Source organism: Struthio camelus, chromosome 2 (assembly GCF_040807025.1).
Source record: "Struthio camelus isolate bStrCam1 chromosome 2, bStrCam1.hap1, whole genome shotgun sequence".
Lineage (NCBI taxonomy): Eukaryota > Metazoa > Chordata > Aves > Struthioniformes > Struthionidae > Struthio > Struthio camelus.
The window spans coordinates 113,579,676-113,602,587 of NC_090943.1; the positions used below are offsets into that span (position 1 = coordinate 113,579,676).

Here is a 22,912-nt window from a genome sequence, read left to right on the forward strand (position 1 = left end):
TTTAAAATTACAACCTGCATATGTCTCATCTATTACAAGTTAGAATCTAGAAATTCTAGATTTAAAATTACTTTTACATAAACTGATGTGATCAGGCACTTTTAACAAGATCAAACACGAAGCTTATTCATTCAACAAGTACCATTATAGACATTAAACACATGAATTACTTATCATACAACTAGTATTTCAGACTAAGCTTATAAAATACACAGATACCAGACTGCCTGCTGTCAGGGCAATTTTTTACTTCCATTAAATCTTAGTACACTCTATTCATGCTCAGATTAGTTTCTAATAAGGCTTATCTACCTAGAAAGCTTTAGGTTTGGCATTTCTGCAGCTGCTGAAAGGCAAATGGAAATTAACACAGTGGAAGTACACCAGAAGAGATGGAACAGCTTATTCCTCTTGCGGCCTCCCAGTTGAAACTACCACAGCAGCAATCAGGAAAAGAAAGCAGAACAAAATTACCTTTGAGTTTTCACTTAGCTTTTTTTCCAAAGCCCTCCTAATGATATAAGGAGATTCAAAGTCGACAAGGAAAAATAGTGTTTCATCTTCATAAAAAGATCTATACCTGCATATCAATCTCAAGTTCTCAGCTGTTATCAAAAAGGGCACTGAAATCTTTTCCATGGCAATAATACGTAACCACAGAAAAAGTTTTTTTTCCAAATATTTTTATTAGGAAAAAAAGTCAACAGTATTCCCATAAACAACTGTACAAAACATATTTCTTTGGTCAATAAGTGAAAGTTAATCTAATTTCTTCAGCTATCCACATATGCAAAAGGAATTTGCTTCTTAAATAACGTACACAAGATATTAAGATGCTGCCGCTTGGCAACTACTAGGCAATCATCTTCTCAAGGGATGTTACATGTATACAGCTGACTTACAAAAAATCCGACACTAATCAGAAGAGTGCAGGTGGAAGACCACTGCCAAAAAGTAAGCGCCAAGAACTGGGTATTTTCCACTGTGAAGAAATAGCTGTAGAATTGCTGCTCTGCAACAGGAACAGAGTAATTCTTTATAAGCTTTAAGACTGTAATGCAGTTTAATATAGTTCTATGTCTGGCATATGTATTAAAACAATAGACAGCCTTTCAAGTGTCTATCCAATTATTGATTGCTTTAGAGAAAACTACTGTAAGATCAAACCATTTCAAACCTTCAGACAACTTCTTCCACGCCTGTCAAACAAGGAGGTTAGTTTTTTCTCTTGTGAATTCCCAGAATGGCTTTAGTCATATTATATTTTTATTATATTTTTGGATTGCATATTTTAAGCTAGGAAAGCGTAAAAAATATAACATATAATGTAATCAAAATATATTTGGCACTATCCTTGTGACCAAAGGCCAAAGTGAACCCAACCCATAAAAGATAGTCTAAAATTGCAGAATATAGCTAAACATTTCTAAGGTTCTAAATTCAACCAAAAATGAAAATAACTGACATAAAATAAGAAAGCAAGAACTCTAGATCAAACAGCACTCACTTCATTTTTAATTAGCTGGAGCCATTCATTAAGATAGTTAACAAGGGCAAATGCATCAGGGATATTGTCGCCTTCAGAGCAGAATTTCAGAAGAACTGCCATTTGGATTCCTTCTGAACAACTGCAATTAAAAAAGGCAGAGTCTTTTTTTTTTTTTTTAATTAACCCAGAACAATGATATTTATGAATTAAGCACAACAATCTGCATAAGGCTTACTAAAAACAAACAAACCAACCAACCCCCCACAACACCACCCAGCTTCACTTGGTTGTGTTTGCACGCTTCATGTTTTCTCAGTCTTGGGTTTGTTCTTGACTTTCTGCGCCAGGAATCCCAGACTTTGGAAGAGTTACTCAGTGCATTGCTTATGCACTTAGTTTGCATTTTTGTCCTCTTGTTGAGGCACTTACACAGACCCTTCGATACAAGGAACATCTTTCACTGTATTTCAAAAATTGGTTTTGCAGCCTGCATACCACTACTTTACTTATAAAATTCCCGCTTTAAGAAGTCAACAGTAGATTATGGAGAAGGAAAATTCAGGCAGGCAGAGTAGAAGACAGCTGATACTTAGAAGCTGAAGAAGTTCACTGATAATTATAGTTATTAATACAGGGAAAGAAAAAAAGAGGGACAAAAAAAAGTAAGTTAGAATCTAACTGGTCAGTGAAGGGAGGGCTAATACATTAGATAATCAAGCTTAACACATGGATTCTTAAATACACCTGATTTGACATAATTAAAAGGCTTTAATCTCAGATGGAACATTTTAAGTTTATCCCAATCTGAAAGCAAATGAAAAGGTGCAGTTTACCTCAAAAGGCCAGCGGAGAGGGGGAAGAAGAAGGAAATCCATGAGTTTGCAGTATTAGTAAATCAAAGCATGTGCCCATCAACCTAACTCATTCAACCAAAACCAATGCTTCTGAACATTTTTTGCCCAAATCTTTTTGAAAAATCAAAATATGACCTACACAATAACATTCTAATCATCAAATGAAGATACTTCAAATAAATGGAAGAAGTTACCAAAAAGAGGCAGAATAAAGAGATACTTGGGATGCAGCTCTAGACTTAAACAGCAGCAAATAAAAATGTGTGACACACCGTTTAAAAGCAAGTCTTCCACTTGAATGGATAAACATAAAGACAAGCAAAACAGAGCTTGGAAGTATTTCTAAGAGAGACGATGTTACAAAATCCACCTATGCCTCCTACCAGTGAATCAGTAGCTTAAAAAAACAATTTCACCTATGTACTAAAAACAAGACATATGTTTCTGTATGCAGCTCACTCACCACTCAGTAAACAATAGTTTTGTGATGCCACCTCCTGGTATATGTAGAACTTTCTCTGTATCACTTATTCCAGGGTAAGCTGCTACTTTTTCCATTTCTTTCCATTTTAACCCTTGCATAAGGCCTTCCACCGATTTCTCAAGAGCAGGTGTGAGTAGGTAGCGTAGAGGAGTTCTAGGAACAAATCAAGAATACGTTCAGTGTGAGAAAACAAGACAACATAGATGTTATTACTTGCGGTGGAAAGGAGCTGCATGCATCAAGTACTGTTCAACTTTCTGCCACACATATAACCAAATGATACATTTTGCAAAAATACACTTGAATCTGAAGCAAGTTAGATAAATTTCTTCCTTCAGAAATCACCACTGCATCAGAAGCATTAAAAAAGCTCAGCCATTATTTTTCCCCCTGAGTATTCAAGATACGTGCCAATTTGGGCATCTAAAAAGAGGGTATCAAATATACAAGCACTTAAATAGGAGAACTGTTATAGGCTTCTTAAAATGATTTACAAAAGAAATGGTGGCTATTCTTCCTTCCGATGGGAATTTATTCAATTAAAGTTAGTTAAAGTAAGCTTGGGCTTCACTTTGATATAATGTTTGTAATAAACTTAAACTACAAATATCTGCAGACTTCTGTTAAGTCTTTCAGTATTTCCTTAATGCATTACCTTCACTCATTAGTGTCTCTCTGGTATCAGACTTATTCAGAGTAAGTCACCACAACTGATGAACTCGGAATACATAAAGTAACCATCAGTCTCCCTCATTTCAGTCCATGTCTGCTGACCACTCTAGAAACTCTATGCAAAATCAATGGTAACTATATCTAGAACATGCATAGACCTAGACCTCCTCAGGGCTCTGAACATTTATACACCCTGGTGATAAGAGTTGTTCATTTTGAACAATACTTTTTTTTTTTTTTTTTTGGTAAGTCATAGATTATCAAGGCCTCGATCATCAAGCTATGCTTTTTCTTTTGTTTAACGGGTGGGGGGGGAGGCACACCTAATAAAACTCTGTGTAGTTTTTTCCTAGCAGGTAAGTATTGGTAACTGCCTATAAAAAGATACCTTACTAAAAAAAGAAAACCCAAAATGCAGAATAATTAAGAAGCGGTAAGAAATTCAAATATTCTAACTAAACGTTAAAAATCTAATCGGTGAGCTGTATGTTAGCAGCTAATCCCTGACAGCGCTTGCAGCAATAACAAACTAAGTTGTTAAAATCGAGGCTGATGGTGCAGGCCAAGCAGAAATTTACTTATGGCATATTATTTGCTCAGCATTGTCAGGAGACTAACAAAGCTCAGAGCCTAATGCTGTATAACACACTATTTTAATAATATATTAAGTATCTTATGATCTACCTACACAGTAAAGCAAAAGAACCCTGCCAAAAAGTACTAAGTATATATGCCAGTTTGCCAAAAATAACAGAAAAAACAATCAAATCATTTAAGGACACACACATACCCAAGAAGTTGCTCATCATCGCGCTGGTATGCATGGCTGCTAGACAGAAGAATAACTCTAGCACATTTGCTGGTTTGCACCCAAGAAAGCAGTGCTTGACAGAATGGCCTGTACTTGTTCTTTACGCAAAGAGAGAGGGGGGGGAGGAGAGACCAAAAAAAAAAAAAAAAATTCATGCCCTTAAGAAAAGCCACAAGTCTACAATACTAGATGTTATATTTAGTGTTCAGCAGTGAGGAAATTTTTTTTTCTTCATATCCATTCAGTCTTCAGATATATTTTTAAAAAGCAGAGGACACTGGTTGTTTACTTAATCAAAGATATATGTATAATTATAAAAATTATGAAAACCACATTAATAATAACTGTATCACTCATTCTGTGTGCCATTAATATCAACGGGAAAACCTTTAGAACAATATGGGATGATAAAATTCCACAGTATTTTCCCACAATTTAAACTGCCAAAAATACTACAACACAATTTACTCTCGTGTGGTGTTCTGCCCATTTTAAATCACAGCCACTATACAGTTAACAGTTAATTTTAACTGTTTATATATAATGAATAGAGAACAGCAGGAAATAAATGGGGGTGACAGCAAAAATTAAGCTATTTAAGAAAAGACAAATACACAAAAACAATAAATATGAAGAGAAAAATAAACAGGCGGGAAACAGACCATATTGTTTTGTCAAGACAGTTAATAACTAAGGACATATTTTCACTAAATTCTACTGAATTAGCTGAGCTGTTTCAGAGCTTGAAACAAACAAGCAAACAAACAAATCTCAACCATTAATGAATGTAGGAGACAGCTTTTGTTAGCTAAAATTTTATCAATTACGGAAGACGTTATATCACTAAGCAGAAAAACATTTTGCTTTTTTTTTAAAATGTATATTTTGCTGTTAAGACATTATTTCATAATAGGGAGCACGAATTTTTTCAGTTGTGCTTATTTTAAGATATTATAATAGAGTAAATTCTTCTAGACCATTTGAAAACTACTGGCCAGTAGAACAACTGAACTTGAACACTGAAGTGAGAACAATGAACATACGTACCTTTATAAAAGGTGATCTGATCTGCAGAACTACAAGTTTCCTTGAAGGTAATGAATACACTACAAGGAGAAAATAAAACAGTGCATAACAAAAAAAAAAAAAAAAAGGATCTGAGCTTAGAAGTATCCAGATTTATCCAATCCATAAATCTGAGGTAAACCTTTCAGCTCTCTTACCAAATTGTGAATTATTTCAGGCTTTTCAGTAATGTAAAAAAATACGTATTTTTGTGCATCATCTTCACTGAATCTAATTTCACTTGGCATAAAAACAAAGGATTGAATGAAGTAAAAATTTATTAAAAACAAAACAAAAACTATCTCCTGCAGTGACTCAGATAAACTCTTTATACAGCTTTGCAGAGATTACGACAGATTATCTCGAGATTTCCATGATTTAAAAGGAAAAAACAATATAATTTGAAATGCTATGATCAAGACACAGAAAGGAAGTGAAAACTTGAAGGTAGAAAAAAGAAAAAAAAAAACCCTCCACACTAGGAAAAGGCAAAGATAGGTGGGAAGGAAGAAGACAGGACGAATATCCTTTTATACTCTAATTTAGCTTGCATGCCATGCTTTACTGTAGGTATGGACACACTTTCCACATTATCTAGGATTAAAACTGCAGAGAGATTCAGCAGCACTGTAATATGGTTGAGATTCAACATTTCTTACCGGTTCCATGTTTCAAACTATTTATGCAAAATAACAAAAGTAAGTTTCCTCCACAAAGTGTAAATTTACATTCTTATCTGCGAGTCAGAGATTTGGTTACAAAAGTTATTATTGAACTTCATCTAAAAGGTAAGAAAAAAAAGGAGAAACATTCTTACAACTGCTTTCTACAGGCAAATATTTAAGATCTAGCTTGCATTCAATACATACCTTCAGCATTTATACTCAGCTCCGTTGAGTTTTCTTCTGCAGTTGCATATGGATTATTCCCAACCATTGGCACAAGGCAATCAGTGTAGAAGTAGCCAACTTTAGTCATGTCCAGTGTGGAAATCACGAGGTCTATTGCCAGTTGACCAACATTTCCCACTGACACTGCTGGCTGAAGTAACAGAAGTGTTTTAGCATTACAATAGTAAAGACATAATTCACTTAAAGAATTGCAGCGTGTTTTATGGACAATACAGCATGCTTTTGCAAACAGTGAAAACTTAAGTTAGCTGAATTCCGGTTAACCATATGATTTCTTAAAGTGGCACCATTTTCTTACAGAAGTTACTACTTGTTAACAGCTTACTAATATATAATGTGGTCCCTATGCCACAAATACATACTGGTTGCTTCTGTCAATAATCCTGTCTCATTATAAACTTAAAAAAAAAAAAAGGCTTGGAGACTGGTGTCCTCGTGTCCTCCCCAATCCCCCCTTTTTTGGCTACAGAGTAGATAAAAATCACTCCAAAATCTAATGCAGAGATTGGCAGCCCCAAAGTGACAGTGAATGGCAATGCCGATACTGCACGTTAAATCTATAAATACCAGATTGTCCTAAAAACACAAGTAAATTAGCATATGTTATCACCAATCAAAGCTGATGCTGACCCAATCTGAGAGCATACAAGGAAAAATTCAGTTTGCGAGTTTGTGTCCTTCTACAGAAGCTGAAAATGGAAGACAACTGTAAAATTTTCAGTTGCCTCCCACTCATTTATAAGCAAGCCCGTGCCTATGAACTGCTGCTGCCCAAGGGCCAGCAATCCTGGAAACACAAGGAATTTGATGCCGATAACCTCAGAGCGAAAAAGGATGTAACAGCAGTTACAGACCGTCATTACAAATTGCCTGGTGCTCAACAGCTTGTTATTCCTAGACAAAGAAAATAGCAATGACCTATTTCCTGTTCCCAGTCAGCTGATCTGGAATGACTTCCTGTATAAAATCTTGTACCTCATGTAAATATGCACAGTCATCAGGGGCGATCTGGCCCTGATGAAAGGCGATAAGGTTACCCTTAGATGATAAAGTAAAGGCACTTACTAATAGGAAAAATAACGGCTTGCTACTTCACAGCCTGTACTAGAATTCGTACCCTACAATACACAAAGTAACCTCTAGCAGTTTAATCTTACATCGATTTCACGTTACAAATTATTAAAGTATTTTCTAAACCAATTCCAAGCTCAGCTTAAATATAGCACAGCTAAGGAATCTGCCACTGAAGACTAGTGTACATAGCCTCTCTCCCCCCTTCCCCCCAGGCCGTTGAGAAGTTTCCGGGGCCGACCTCCGGACAGGGGAGAGGAAAGCGTCCCCGGCCTGCCGCCCCCAAAGCGGGAGCGAGCCGCGCGGACAAGCCCCCGTCCGCGCCCGCCAAAGCCTCCGACGCTGTTTCAGGCCCCAGCTGTAGGAAGCCCCCCCCCCGCCCCGAGAGCCACGGCCTCGAGCAGCAGCACGTCCCTCACCCCCGCCCCGGAGCGCTCCATTCTGGCAGCACCTCCCCACGGCCGCCTCGGCGAGAGGAGGGGAGCAGCAAGGCCACTTACCACGAGCAGAGTGAAGCCGTCAAAGTCCGAGCTGGCGGAGGGGCCGCCGCTGCCATGGTCACACGGAACAAACATGCCGGCAGGAAGAGAAAAGAGCCGCCCCCCTCCTCCTACCTCAGGCTCCCCCCCTCCCCCGGTGAGGCGAGTGGGCGAGCACGGCCGCCAACGCAACGGCCGTAACCGCCGCCGCCCTCGCTGCTCCGCCCGCGAGGGGGCGGGGCCGGGCCCGCCGCGGCGGCCGTTAGAAAGGCGGTTGGGGGCGGGGCTTAGCCCGCGGCGCGCAGGCCGGCGGCCTGGTCTTCCACCCCCCGCCCCTTTGCCGGAGTGCGGGGCGTCGCGGCTCGTCCCGCCGCCATGTCGCTACCGCCGGAGAAGGCCTCGGAGCTGAAGCAGCTCATCCACCAGCAGCTGGTCAAGGTGAGGGCGGTAACAAGGTGGAGAGGCCCCCGGGCACTGGGGCCCGTCCTGAGCGCGGAGCGACTTCGTCTACTCGGAGAAATCCCCGGTGCGTCGGTGATAGGGACCCCCCGGCCCTTGGAGGCAGCGATGCCCGCCCAGGCGGGGGAGGCGCCTCCAGCTCCGTGTCCGCTCCCTCGCCCATCCCTTTTGTTCCCCCCCCCCCCGTACTTCAGCAGGTTCATGTACTTCCCGAGGTGCTGTTTTGCCATGTTGGCGCTTGCGGCCCCCCCCCTCCCCCCAAGAGGGCCTGCGAGGATCAGCGCTCTGGTCTAACGGCCGCCTTGGCCTCCGGCCTTTCCCCGCCCTCTCCTGCCGTCCTCGCTCTTTCCCTTCGTTTCCCCTTTTCTGGGCGATGGAGCTGGCATCGCCCCCCCCCCCCCGGTGCTGGCGCTCCCGCTGTCGGGGCTGCCCCGTGGAGGGCCGGCGGAGGGGAGCGGCGTTTTCGGCCCTGTGAGAGGAGGCGGCGGGGGGAGGGGGGGAGCCACGGCGGCCGGAGGCACCGGGAGGCCGTCTGTTTGCTCGCCGCTTGTTGAGCGAGAAACTAGGGCGGGGTTTTGAAAACAGTGGGAGAGAAATATCAGTGCTTTAGCTCGCATCGCGGAAGTATCGCAGTGTCTCAGTGGCTATAGCCTTGCATCGTTCCTGTGGGAGAAACAACTTTAGGAATACATGCTGTTTCACAGCTGAGCCATCGAAGTACAGAAATTCTGGCTTTATGATCATAGAAAAAGCTTGCGATGGAGGCTCCCTATTTGTATGCCTTACCTGCAACAATCTAAAGTTTTTTTTTTCCTTTCTGTAAAAAGTAAGAGGAGGAAAAGGAGGAATTGAAGATATTGTTCCAGGGGAACACACAGATTTTATTGCTTCTCCGCTCATGGGTTTCCATTTAGATTCATCTTGCAGGTCAAACACGCAGACCTCCACAGCATCAGAGGGCTGACAGTTTCCAAAGAACTTTTGATGGTTGAAGACACATCCTATGGTGCGATAAGGATACAGTGGCTTGGGCTGTTCAGCTAGTGGAGGCTCATCAGGGCTGATAGGACGGTGGATGTACCTGATCAAAAACATTCAGTTTATTTCCCATACACACATTGCCATAAGTTTGAATTTTGAGGGAGAAGAGAAATTAAAAGCATGGAAGTTTTATAATCAATGGATTTGCAGGGCTGTTGGTGAGAAGGGATGTTCGAGGCTGGGGATGCTGTCACAAGCAGTGGAAATGCTCAGGTTTGGAATGCTCTTAACTGGTGCAGTTGCTTTGGTGAGATAGTGTGACTTGCTGCGGTACTTCTCACTAAACAATAAAAAGTTGTTTGGTACACATTTATGTGCAGAAAGAGGTATTCTTTTGGTGCAGTTATCTCTGTATTCCTAGGAGAATACCCGTTACCTTACAGAGAAACGTTTTAGTGCTAACTGTGACCATATAAGGAGCTTCATTTCTTTTATTCTTATTATCATACTTAAGCCTCAATCAAGGAGGAAAATGAAAATAAGTTTGAAGAGACCAGTCTTGCATTCTGCTGTGATACAGCTGAGTGCGAATTTAAATACTGTGGGGGTTATTAAGAAGTATTATTTACAAAGCTTATGAGAGTTTGAACATGTATTTCTAGCATATGATGAATTTTCTGTTCAGATGGATGTTCATGGCAAGATCAGAGAAGTTCTTGCTGAGACTATACGTGAAGAGTTTGCACCTGAGCATCAACAGTTATCCACGGAAGACCTGATAAAAGCCTTAAGACAGCGAGGAATCATTGATGATGTTATTAAAGAGCTTAAATTTGTAACTGTAAGTAGCTTTTGAAACATGAATGTATTTTGGTTATTCCTATTATCGACTTGATGTTATGACAGCTCTTTTACTATAAAGTGCAGACTCAATTACTTCTAAGTGCTTATATTAGCTTTACTGAGTTGTAAGTACTGAGTTGGTTTAGTGTTAATATTACACTGAAAGTACTTGTTCAGTTCCCTTACATCTTAAATCCTACAAGGCAATATATTTGAGAAACAACAGTCAGTAGAAAGAGAGAATTCTTTTAATTTTTAAGAGACAACAGGAATAGCACTGTTGCCTCACTTGATTCTTTAAGAAGTCTAATTGCAATTCCAGGAAGTGAATGACAAGGAGAGGACTTCAGCTCCAAAGCCATCTACGCATTTTGTTGACAGAGAACCACCAGTTCTGAAAAAAGGTATGTTGCTTGTTTATTTTAATGTTTGGATTATAGTTTTAAAATAAATTAAGTGCAGGTTTATTGAGCTCTTTGAATTAATATTACAGAGCGAATTGGATTCATTTAAAGTTTCCATATTGTGCAGAAATAGATGTTTTTCTTACTTGTCTAGATGCAAGTGGGTTCATATAAACAGCAGAAGTTAGTTGCACATAAAATAGCATTTATTGTATATTATCTTCCATAAGTTTTAAAATTGCTTTCCCCTAAGCACTTGTTTTGAAAGAGTTTTTTTTTTTTTCTATTCTCCACTTAGATAACAGATATTTTAAACATACTTCCTAAGATCTGTTTGTAGTTTCTTCATATTTATTGCTACGCTTTACAGCTAATATTAACCCAACACGGAGGTATCTTTACCTTCAGGTTTTGGGCGGAAAAGCTTTTCTGGAACATCTTCAGGAACCGGAGCCTTTGCCTGGCCAAATCTGTTCTACCTTCACTCTGTGTTTGCATTTTCGGAATCAGCGCTTCCGTTCTAAACCTGTCCCCTGTGCCTGTGAGCCAGATTTTCATGATGGTTTTTTACTTGAAGTACACAAGGATAGCCTGGGTAAGGAAGACTGTGAGTTTGCAGTGGATGCCGTTTTTTATTCTAACATTACAGTTATTCTAAAATGTGCTTGATATTATTTAATGTTTTTTGCCTGTTTTTATAATGTATTCCTAAGAAAAACAATTGCTGTATCAGGTTCCGCTACTTCTAGATCTAGAACTGATTCTTACCTATTATTTTCCTTCTTTTCCACTCCAAAGTAACTTTTAACCGACTTTATCCAGATGTAACAGTGAGATAGTAGTGCCAAAGATGGTAGATTCATGTTTTCCTGAACCTTGTGCTGAGAAGTGAAGAAAGGAGACCTTTTTTTTATCGTATGGAGGGAAAAGCTTCTGCGTGAGTTTAGTCTGCCTGCTAGTTGGCAAACACCTGCAGAACAGTCAGTTATCCACAGCCTATACTGTCTTTGTCCTGTTATTAGCTGGGGAACATAGTAGGGAGCTATGTGTGTTTTAAAAAACGGTTTCTGGAATAAACAGGGGAATCTTAAGGTACTGGGATAAAGGAAGAGGAGGCTGATACTGTCTGAATCCTGTAGAAATTCAGGGTAGGTCATGGAGTGTCAGAGGACAGAAAGAAGGCTAGAGTTATAGCAGGCCTCTGTGTGAGAGAGAGTGAATATACTGCGAATTCGGAGAAGACCAGGCTTTGTTAATTCTGCTGCTCATGGAACAGTTTATCTCGTAGGGTCAGAGCTTAACTACAGAGGAAGCTGCTTCCTAAATATGGATGCATAGTAAGTTGACCTGAAGTGTTACCACTTATTAAAATAATAACGCACGCATCTGCAGTTGCTTTTACTTATTAGTACATAAAAATAACTTTCTTATTTTTTAATAATATTTCAATTTTAATTTTTGTACAATTAAATGAGTTACCCTGGAGTAGGCAAATATAGAAATCTGTTTATTGCCTCTGTCAATTAATCAGTTGTAATCTTTCTGTAGCTCTGTCCTAATCTTATTTTGGTTTAAGGTGGGATTGTTGTTGCTTACACTTTTCTTAAAAGGTAATGTATGCAAGGAATGTAAATGCATATGCTTTAATTTTAAGGCGGTATTGGGATGGTAACATTCTGGCTGTCTGTGTTTAATGATGGCAGGTGATGGAAGTAAAATGGTGGATGCAACCACTATGTTATCAATATCGGATCCAGTGCATATGGTTCTGATCAAAACAGACACATTTGGTGAGACTACACTAGTAGCATCCTATTTCTTGGAGTGGCGATCTGTCTTGGCTGCAGAGAACGGTGTAACAAATGTTGCAGTTGAACTCCTTGGTGTAGGTAAGAATACACAATAAGGGTAAAATGCAAACACTTAAAATATTGGCTATTGAGCTTGCTTATAAGGTCAAAGCAGTATGCAGTTTAATTATGGTTAGACTCATGAATTGATATAAGGTATCTTTAGAAAACATTTATATAGGAGACCAATGGTCAGATTTTTCACTGTTATCAAGATACTAAAAGTGTGTATTCTAGACCCTCTGTCATAGTGGTCCCCTTGTCAGATGGGAACTCTCCACTATGTGTTTTTTGCAAAATCTGCATAAGTTATCAAAGCTTCCTGCCTCTTCCCCGCATTCAACTGATTAATATCCATGAAAATCTCAGGCTAGTGTACTGAAGAGTAAAATCTAGTGTGTCCCTTTCACAGCAAAGTAGCAGCTGGTAGATGAAGTTTTCTCTGCTGTGCTGCCATTTGTTCTGGTTGCTGGAAACACGTTTCTGCTAGAATGGAGGACCAGCTTTGTTTAAGTGCTTCACAGTCAGTATACATGTGTATTTTTATGTATTGCTTCTGCATATGGCCCTTTAGGAGTTTCCAGGATATTATGATTTAGTAGATAAAGACTAGATACAGGGCTAAATCTATTATGACTTCCTACTCTAGCTCTCCCAGAGGCTTGGCAAGTAGTAGTTGATGAGCCATTTGAGCGTTCTTTATCACAGTTTCTCGACCTGTTAGGCAAGCAGTCCTTTCTAATTTCATAAGATATTATATCTGCAAAGTATTTTGAAAATTTGATTTACTATGTAAGTTATTCCTAAATTTTATCTCTATTACCTGCTTTTTGGGGGATGGTTTAGTGCAGTGTTTATCCACTGGACACAAATCTAGTAACCTTATTTACTAATATTTTTTTTATCAGCATTAGTTACTTTTGGATATGCTGACTGTTGACAAAGCGTACTAAGTAATACGGCTTTGGGTAGGCTTTCAAGTAGAGAGGTTTTCGTCTATAATTATTTGGAAATGCATACAAAATAATTTGAGCATGATACTTGGGGGAGAAGGGGAAGTTAAGTCTAATTACTGTTAATTCTTCTGAATAATGAAGAAACAATATCTAAATCCAGTGCTTTTTCTCTTCCGAAGTCTTGTCATTGTACAAAATACGTCAATAATATGGAAAGATACTGTCATCTCAGATAGACAAACTCCTATATGAGGCTTCTGTTACTCGTATTACTTATAATCCCATCTCTCTGATTTTTTTTTTCTTCTTACTGTTTATCTAATTCTAAATGTTGAGCTTTATGCAGCAATAGTGTTTTTGTTTTTTTGACTAATGTATTATTATAGCGTACTGGGTCCTTCATAATACAATGTATCTCAGGGAAGATTAACTTAACTCAGTTTTAACTGCCTACGTCTGATCTACCTGTGTGGTCAGTAGAAACAGGCACTTTTTCAGTGTGATTCACCTGATCTATTTTAGGTACCTATTCTAGGCACATCTAGAACGCTACTCATCATATATCCTGGTGTTGGCTGTAAATGGAACTTGGATAATTGTCTAAGATGTAGATACCTCTCTTTTCAGTCTGATTACCCTTTCTTTCAGTGTCATTTGGCTCATTCTAGTGTGACATTTAAATAAAGATACTTATTTTGCATATGTTGAAAGGCATTATTTTTTGTACTTCTTGTTCCTGTATGGCTGGAATGTTGTAAGTAAAAAGATTTTGAAAAGACTAATCAAAATGTATTTTGATTCTAAGGTACAGAATCAAAGGTTTCTGTCGGTGTTTTAAACATCAGGCTTGAAATGTATCCACAGCTAAATAAGATGCTGTCTCCAGAAATCACTAATACTCAAGTAAGTGATTTCTGGGTGGGCTGACTTTTTTGTTTTGTTTTATATGGGCAGGGGGAGAGGGAAAAACTCAGTATAGAATTACTCACGTAGATGTTAATGCCGGTGAGGTTTTTGAATGTCTCGTATTAATTGTTTTTAATTTGATTACATTATAATTACATTTTCTTAAACTATTTTTATATACTGATCATTATGTGAAATATTACTGTAGCAGTTTTCAAATTACCTTTATCAAAACCTTAAGAAGAAAAATAAGAAAGATGCAATGCGCTTCAACTGCACTGCAATTTTCTGCAGATAGTAGCTGTGTTTCCTTGCTCTCTCCCTCATCTGAAAAATCATTTAAACAGTCAGTTTTCCTGCTTGTAAAGCCAGTAAATGTTGGCCTGCAGGTAAATGCAGGTTTTCTTCCACACTTCACAAGCCGAGCAATCCTGTGCAGAAACGTGTTGCTAAAGAGGAACACCGTTTCAGTCAGGCTTGATATATGAGCTTACATGAGCCTTCTAATAAGAAACATAACTTGAGGTTTTCATTCCTTGAATTCTAGTTTGAAAATACAATTCTTCATTTGTATGGCATGTTTTAAATATTAAAGCTTTATTTCACCTCTGCCAGGATTTGATGTTAATATATTTATTAATTTCTGATTTTTGTCTTTGGAGTTAATATATGTGGGATTGTTTTGTTTTTGTTTTCTTACCTGCAGTTTTCTTTGGAACGTCAGAAAACAGCAGAAAAAGAACGATTATTTCTTGTATATGCTAAACAGTGGTGGAGAGAATACCTACAGATTAGGCCTACGCACAACATAAGGCTAGTAAAGATTTTTGCACAGGTTTGTAAATTCTACTAATAGAGCAATCTGTTCTTATCTTATTTTGTAGATATCTTATATTTTGTACATCTATTTTGAAGTTTCTATGTGTGTAGAATGTGTATAGATTTATGATGTGGTTACAGTCAGGTCAGGGCTACAGCTGGTGTAGCATGCAAAGAATGAAGTTTCTGAGGATTGAACTTTTACATATTATCGAAGCTTAACGATACAGAAATAAGGGCTACGTTACAACCCCCAGTGTACAAATTAAAGTTGGTTTAGTCTTTCCTTTCAGTTCTCACAAATGACAAAGACTCAAGTGGTTTATACAAACTATTTCAAACAGGTTTTATACCAGCTGAAACAGTTATAAAAAGTAGACATGCTACATGATCCACTCAGTATTTGAGATCTGTGTGGCCTGTAAAGTAATTTGGCCAGTTAGAATTGCAGGCTAGCTGTAGACATATGAACAAATTATACTAAGGGAATAAGTTACTGTGTGTCAGTTGCTCCTTGGTAACTGTCCCTTAGTAAAAGAAATGGTGTAATACTTTGCATTTACTGTGCTATGAATTAACATGAATAGGAGCAGTTTTCCTAGAGTGGATGGTGTGCGGTAGCTTGCTATCTCAAAGTCACTTCCTGAAGCAATTGGTACCTACTGATTCTTTTCAGTGAAATAACTACTGTTCTGGCTGTGCAGTGAGTGTTCAGTAGTGAGGTGAGCTTCCAAATTAGGGTTAAAGTTTTCAAAGCAGGGTATGTAGGGAAGCAAAACCTGTGATTGGATTGGGAATTGTGGAACTGGAAATTTGGTTGGGGACATGGGGTAAAAATGAGACTTGTGGCATTTTGAAATCACTCGACAATAATCTTATTCAATCTCTGTAAAGCTTTATAATGGTAGACTAAATGCCAGTGGAAATAGAGAAATGAGATTATCAGAATTGTAAGAGAAGTTCAATTATCACATCATCATCCACTTTTGTATGCATAGTACGGAAGCATGCGTTACAGATATGAGACTATATTGGAAAACACATGGAGTCCTGACTGTGATCTCTACTTGCTTTCTGCCTGTGAATTCATTTCCTACAGGATTCCAGTCAGCTTCCAGTAGCTGCTGCTTTTCTTATACCAACCTGCTGGAAAAACATGACAAAACCTTAACGTGGGCAGTATGTGACCACAGTAGCTGATAACTTTTGAGTATAAAAATATCAGACCATGATTTCCTGAAGCTGCAGAAATATAACAAGCTTTGATGCCTTTTTAAATACAGGAATATAAAAGTACCATTTGGCACAGTGAGGAAAGGTACTGCTTAAAACAGTTTTAATAGTTGATAATCATAGTATTTCCCTGCAACACATGGTAGAGCAGACTTTTTTCCAGTCTTATTTCTCATTTTTTCCAAGAAATCAGAAATTCTTAGAATTATTCATCTCTCCATTCTCAGTTTGTGTAAATCTGTGGACTTCATTGTGATTAAATTTCATTGCTTCTTGGTGTTATGAGAGGAGGTAGTGTTCAAATTCAGAAGCAAATCACTACCTTTTAAACTCGATTTTTTTTTTTTTCCCCGACTTGATGACATGTGGAAATTGACTGTGGATGGAGCATGAACAGTTCCTCACTCATTTAAGGAAATGGACTTCAGCCTGTAGTGCTCCTACTGTTTGAACTCTTAGTCTGGAGCGTTTGAACTCTTAGTCTGGAGGTAGAGCCAGTGGGAAAAAAATCTAACTTCAGTGTCTCTCTTAAAGAATTATTGTGCCTTAATTCTAGGAGAATTTTTATGTCTTAATAATCTTGAGTGCTATTTATTTTGGGGATAGTAGATCTCAGTGCAAGAAAGAGTCTGACATAAGATGAATTTTTTGTGGTATTTGTATGGCTGACAAGTAACCATATTTTATGCTCAGGATGAAAATGGGATAAACCGTCCAGTATGTTCATATATCCGACCACTTCGAGCAGGCCGGTTACTAGACACACCTAGACAAGCATCACGATTTGTCAGTGTCCTGGGTTATGAAAGAGCTCCTGTCATTGGAGGAGGTGGTGGCAAACAAGAACAGTGGTGCACCCTTCTTGCTTTTCTGTGTAGAAACAAGGTACATGAAATAGTCTTTGTATGAGATAATATAGCTGGATATTGTAATTGAAGTTAGTAATACGTTACAGGCTGCAAATCTATGGATTAAATCCGTTTCATAGCATTGTCAGTTACAAATAATAGCCTATTGAGAATCTTTTTAAAGAGGACTGTAGTAGACAAGAAGGATTTAGAGTGGACTTTCGCATTTGTTTTACTACTATTGTTAGTGTCTATTTATCAGTATATCTGTCTCTGACAATAAGCTTGCTTTTCTTCATTTGCTTTTCTAAGGTCTCATCCATGAATCCCTGCTAGCATGCAGGCCACAACTTTAAATTCTGGAGTAATCCAGGAAGAGTTGGAAAAGTCTCTTTTGAAAAATAGTCGTTTTGTGGATGTGCTAAAATATGCTGTCAGTAAATCTTAATATTCAATTTTTGCAATATAGGGATTTCCACTGAAAAATTCATCCTAGTTGTTAGTATCAGACATTCGTATCATATGACTATAGTAAATGGAACATAAATTGTAGCTCATTGTGGATTATATCGCTTCTGTTGTATGAATAAAGCAGTATTTATTCCTTTTAATCACTCTTTGGGGTGATCATTCCTTTTAATCACCACTGAAATACTTCTGCTTTCAAAAATATTTCCGCTTATATTAAAAAGATCTATTCTTTTTGGCAGTAGAGGCTGTATCCCAATTTTTAGACCTCCTCAAAGACTACACAGACTAGGTATTAGCTACTGTCTCTACATCCTAGGTCATTCATAGATACCTTATAAAGGCATATTCTCAGCTACCCACTAGATTCTGCGTAGAAGTGATGGTAGTGACTTGTCAAGTGAAGAAGTCATTACTGTGTTAAAAGAAGCTTACTAGCCACCGGTGTGGGATAATAAGATTATTTGAAAATTAGTATGGAGGTTTTAGTCTAGGTTGTCACAGTTAGTGTTCACATTACATGGTTATCAGAAACAACCATGATTTCGACTGTTTTTCCTGCCCTGACCAAAAGAATAAGGAAGGTATAAAAATGGAAGGAGAAGTATTGCTAGCCTCACACCCTAGTAAATAGTCATTCTGCAGTAGATCTGAAACCTACTGGTTGGTCTCGTGCCTAGACTTGCCCTGCTGTAGTTTATGTGTAGCTCTTATCTGTCTGCTGGACTTCTCTAGCAGTCTTGGAAACTGTAGCAGGCTGATTCACTCCAACATAGTATATACAAAAATAATCCAGATAGTTAACTTCTTCAACTTTGAAGTCTTGACTTTTGCTATGTGTTTTAGGTAAGCAAGAAGGAAACGTGACTTGTTAAAGGGTTACTTGAAAACTGTCATGCTTTGCTGTCTTCAATATTTTTTTTTGTCTGTGTCTCATGCTCAAACCCATTTGTTAATATTCACTGCCTAGGGTGACTGTGAAGATCATGCTAACCTTCTGTGCAGTCTTCTCCTTGGATATGGTTTGGAAGCCTTTGTGTGTGTAGGAACAAAAGCAAAAGGAGTCCCTCACACTTGGGTTATGACTTGTGGGACTGATGGAACCATCACGTTTTGGGAAAGCTTAACAGGACATAGGTGAGTAAATGGAATGTAATAAAACTAAAAAATGTATACTGAGGTTGGGGGTGGGGGTTGAGTGTGTGTGGGGGTTTTTTGTTTGTTTTTGTTTTTTTTTTTAACACTAACGTTGCTAAGTATCCAGATGACCTCTCTCTTTGACACTTTGTCCTAACTACTGCTCTTTGGAAAATAACTGGTTCAGTGTGAGATGAAATACCTCATCAGTTTGTAGTATATTTTGGTGACTTTAATACAGCATGATAACTGTTTTGCCTCTTATGGCAGCTGATTGCTCAACAATGCTATCACTGCTAGCATTTGTGATGATGGAGATGAAATCAGATGTGATTGTCTTAAGAACCCATATTTTTCTCCTTATTTCATCTGTGAAATGAGCATTGCATTACTTTTTCACCTGAAGAAATCTTAGTTCTCTGAGCCTCTCTCTCACTTCCATTGTTTTAGAAGGGCACATGTTGTTCTGTGTTCTAGAACTTCTGGAACCTGCTTTTTTAAATTTCTTTCCTGTCTTGTTATTTTGCATGGCATATTGCTCAAGTGCATAGAATAGTACTCAATTCCAGTTTTCATATCAGAATAAAAAAATGCTCAGAACTTCAAGTGAAGAACTTCCAGCTAATTGATGCTATTGAGCGCTGTGATCCATCCCACTGTACTTTGTAGTGCCATCTGAAGCATTGCCTTTAGAAACATATTTTTATTGTTATTATTTAGCTTCAGGCAGTGATGTTCTTGCATTGGTAAAGCTACAGTGGGGGCATATATTTGAATACAAGGTTTGGGCTTTGTGAAAGTAGCTGATAATGTAGAGTGCTGAAAATAAGATGCGCTCTGTTTTCCCACTGTTTGTATATGCTATGATGAGCGTTTGAAGCTGTTTTTTTCAAAATATGATGGATAGTGGGGAAACTGTATGGGCATGTTGTTGTAGCTGCAAAATGTAATTGCTATTGAACGTGTTCTTGGCTAATCAGCTTATTTTTCTAGAATTAAAGAAAAAGTGATGTATTATTTCATTGTACATTATGCTTCCAAAATGTACGTAATTAATTTTTGGAAACAAATGCCATTTTGGGAAAAACCTATTAGGTTTACATTTTAAAAGGAGAAATGACTTATTTCTGTCCTGTCTAAATATTTTTACCTTGCCTTGGAATAATGTGTATTGGTAAGAACTTGAATATTTTTGATCAGGTACATCCACCGTCCTATCAGCCCTGATGAGCCTCCACTAGCTGAACAGCCCAAGCCACTGTATCCTTATCGCACCATAGGATGTGTCTTCAACCATCAAAAGTTCTTTGGAAACTGTCAGCCCTCTGATGCTGTGGAGGTCTGCGTGTTTGACCTGCAAGATGAATCTAAATGGAAACCCATGAGCGGAGAAGCAATAAAATCTGTGTGTTCCCCTGGAACAATATCTTCAATTCCTCCTTTTCCTCCTCTCTGTGCTTCCACAATAGATGCTGCAATAACAAGCAATGAGATAGAATTGCAGCTGAGAATACTAGTCTCAGAACACAGAAAGGTAATACTGTTTGAAGATTTTCATTGATCTTTTGAGGTAATAAGGGTTTGTGTTTTTACTGTGCACTTGTTTTGGATAGCTGTATGTTGGTTTAAATACATCTTTGCGATGTGGTCTCCGTCAGATTTGCAGAAATGTGTGTGAACATTCAAATAATTGGGGAAAAAACTTTGGAAAGATTGTACTGCGCTAGTTCGGATTTTGTATTTACTATTTGTACTAGCACTTCGGTAGTCAGATGTGTGGATGCTTTCCCCCTCTGCCTTTCCCTCTCTTTCCAGGTCTGTGATTTTTCAGCTTACTGGCATCTATAGATTGCCTATGAGTGACCTGTAAAAGAACTAAGATCAAATCTGTTTGTCAGCAGGCTCTCTGTATCCATCACAAATGTTTTAGTCCATAAATAAAAGCAAGCTTTCAGCTTTCATAATCTTATTCTGACTGCTTTACAAAGCTAAAAGTTAGGGATATTTCTAGAAGTTAATTTCCTCCTCTGTCATGATTTTTACATTAACGTAGTGTGCCAGAAATGTTTATTCATTCAACACTGGCCTCTTAAGTGGTGGATTTTTCCACTTGTTTGCATTTGTGGGGTGGCAGGAGGCAGGGGGATGTGTGTGTGTGTGTGTGTGTATGTGTTTGAGGGAGCTGTTTTTTTTCTCATGGTAATCCATTTTTGAAAAAAGAATCTGTAACAAGTGAGGTGAGTCTAGTGCTTTTCCATGTTTTTGCTGCATATTTATGCACTAACATTATGTTATGTTTCACAGAAATATGCTGTAGCTAAAACATCTAGTTTCAACTCTACTGGTCTCCTTTTAGTCTAGCAGTCTGACTTTCTTTCTTGCTAAGTGTTTGATACTTTGTTTCTGTTGTTTTTGTTTCTTCTGGCTCGGTACTGTGAATCAATATCCAAATCTTACTGCTTTGTGGGTTTACTTCCATTAACTACAAATGCAAGATTTGTCATATATTTATTTTAATCTATACAGTATGCAAAGTTTGTAATATCTTAACATTCATTCTGCACTACAGTCATCATATCATTCTGTGACTTGCCTCACAGGATCTTGGCCTTTCTACTGTTTGGGATGACCAGCTATCCTACCTGTTGTCACCAGCATTAGCAGCCTATGAGCTTGAACGGACAACAAGCATTTCTGCAGGAAATGAAGAGTTTCAGGATGCTGTAAGAAGAGCAGTACCTGATGGTCACACATTTAAAGGGTTTCCTATCCATTTTGTGTACAGAAATGCCAGGAGAGCATTTGCCACATGCCTTCGGTAAGATTAAATGTAAATCTAATATGTGTGTGTAAAACCAAGTAGTAATACTTAATTATGAGTTGCAACTCTTCCTTGATAATGGGAAATCAATTTCCTTGTATTAGAACTGGAAGGAGAGTTGTGTGGCACATGCAGTAGGTCATGGGGTACAGAGCTTTCATGTTACATTTGTGAGTTCATTGATAATAGACTTCTCGTGGGTTAAATAAAGAATGAACAACATATTGCTTTCTCTCCTGAAAATATATTTTATTTCATTTCTCTGAACTTTTAAAAATGATCAGGGGTGGCCTTGGTTTCCTCCAAGGCACAACAGCTCTTTGACGCTAATAGAGTAGTATCATTATACATATCGGCAGACTCCTGACACACGTTACTATTGAAGTGTTGGTTAGTCATATTTGACATAGCTGCACATCTGTACCTGAAAGTTTTAATGATAACTTAGTATTCTATCTGTTGTTCTCGTTTTTCTTTTTGTAAATAGGTCTCCTTTTTGTGAAGAAATAATCTGTTGTAGAGGAGACCAAGTGAGACTTGCAGTTCGTGTACGAGTGTTTACATACCCTGAATCTGCATGTGCTGTTTGGATCATGTTCGCATGTAAATACCGCTCTGTACTTTGAAAAACAAAATCATTCAAGCCTTTTTAGATCTACAAAATAATGTATGTTTGTATAAAATGATGCAATTAAAGACTAATATTGTATTTTATATAAATACTACTGATTTTGAATATTACAGTGTGTGTATTTGAGAATTATGTGTACACGGTAACGATATTTATAAAGAGAATTTATTTTTATTTTAATAAAAGCTACTTTAATATCTTTATGAGTACAGGTCTGTCATTAAAATGCATGAATAAAATACTGGCTTCTCTTCTGCAGTTCTGAATTTGTGTAAGAATTCATTTAAAAAAATATATCTGTTTTACCTATACGTTTGTAGTGTCCAGGGTGAAGCAGAGGCAATCCTGACATGGTTGAATAGTACTTTTTTTTTTTTTTTTGGTTACCCTTCCTTTCAGTTTGTGCTGAGGTATGCAGACAAAAGGTAAACCCTAATCTCTGGCTATACTGCCAAGACAACATGAGAAATGGCAAAAATGAGAAATATTCTATTTACACACACACACACACACACACACACACACACACACACACACACACCCCCCATAATAGTTTCAGCTGAATTACTGACCAAGGTAGAAATTATCATGGCAGCCCTATCACAATTACTAAGTAAGGGCATGAAGCAAAATTGGGGCCAGCAGGAGAGAATAAAAGGGTGGGCAACTCCATTCTCCCCTGCCCTCCCAAATGTGAGATAGGATCACAGGAAAAATGCT

The 22,912-nt window shown here is 38.3% G+C and overlaps 2 protein-coding genes across 5 annotated transcripts; one reads left to right on the top strand and one right to left on the bottom strand.

Annotated features, from left to right (window-relative positions):
- Positions 1-673: 673 nt before the first annotated feature.
- Positions 674-8,166, bottom strand: PSMG2 (proteasome assembly chaperone 2). 2 transcript variants are annotated; one of them, XM_068932130.1, is made up of 7 exons: positions 7,858-8,166; positions 6,245-6,412; positions 5,358-5,416; positions 4,290-4,408; positions 2,807-2,980; positions 1,508-1,628; positions 674-1,012 (listed from the first exon to the last, which is right to left on the bottom strand). In XM_068932130.1, the coding sequence occupies exons 2-7, from the start codon at positions 6,351-6,353 to the stop codon at positions 920-922; spliced, it is 675 nt and encodes a 224-aa protein (XP_068788231.1). In that variant the 5' UTR covers positions 6,354-6,412; positions 7,858-8,166; the 3' UTR covers positions 674-919. The 2 variants fall into 2 exon arrangements, with proteins under 2 accessions (XP_068788231.1, XP_068788230.1); XM_068932129.1 differs by having other exon boundaries at positions 6,245-6,416; positions 7,858-8,100.
- CEP76 (centrosomal protein 76) lies at positions 8,150-22,449 on the top strand. 3 transcript variants are annotated; one of them, XM_068932125.1, is made up of 12 exons: positions 8,150-8,274; positions 9,962-10,117; positions 10,442-10,523; positions 10,894-11,118; positions 12,227-12,412; positions 14,135-14,232; positions 14,942-15,070; positions 16,981-17,172; positions 18,574-18,740; positions 19,941-20,274; positions 21,341-21,558; positions 22,049-22,449. In XM_068932125.1, exons 1-12 carry the CDS (start codon positions 8,212-8,214, stop codon positions 22,185-22,187), a joined length of 1,989 nt encoding a protein of 662 aa, XP_068788226.1. In that variant the 5' UTR covers positions 8,150-8,211; the 3' UTR covers positions 22,188-22,449. The 3 variants fall into 3 exon arrangements, with proteins under 3 accessions (XP_068788226.1, XP_068788229.1, XP_068788227.1); XM_068932126.1 differs by having other exon boundaries at positions 8,230-8,362; positions 22,049-22,448; XM_068932128.1 differs by lacking the exon at positions 10,894-11,118.
- The last annotated feature ends 463 nt before the right edge of the window (positions 22,450-22,912 follow it).

Coding starts and splice junctions, on each gene's coding strand:
- PSMG2 (XM_068932129.1), bottom strand. CDS start 7,932: ATGTTTGTTCCGTGTGACCATGGCAGCGGCGGCCCCTCCGCCAGCTCG. Junction 6,417..7,857: donor ACGGCTTCACTCTGCTCGTG/GTAAGTGGCCTT, acceptor CTGTTACTTCAG/CCAGCAGTGTCAGTGGGAAA. Junction 4,409..5,357: donor TCAGATCACCTTTTATAAAG/GTACGTATGTTC, acceptor CTTTGCGTAAAG/AACAAGTACAGGCCATTCTG.
- CEP76 (XM_068932125.1), top strand. CDS start 8,212: ATGTCGCTACCGCCGGAGAAGGCCTCGGAGCTGAAGCAGCTCATCCAC. Junction 10,118..10,441: donor AAGAGCTTAAATTTGTAACT/GTAAGTAGCTTT, acceptor TTGCAATTCCAG/GAAGTGAATGACAAGGAGAG. Junction 15,071..16,980: donor TAGTAAAGATTTTTGCACAG/GTTTGTAAATTC, acceptor TTTTATGCTCAG/GATGAAAATGGGATAAACCG.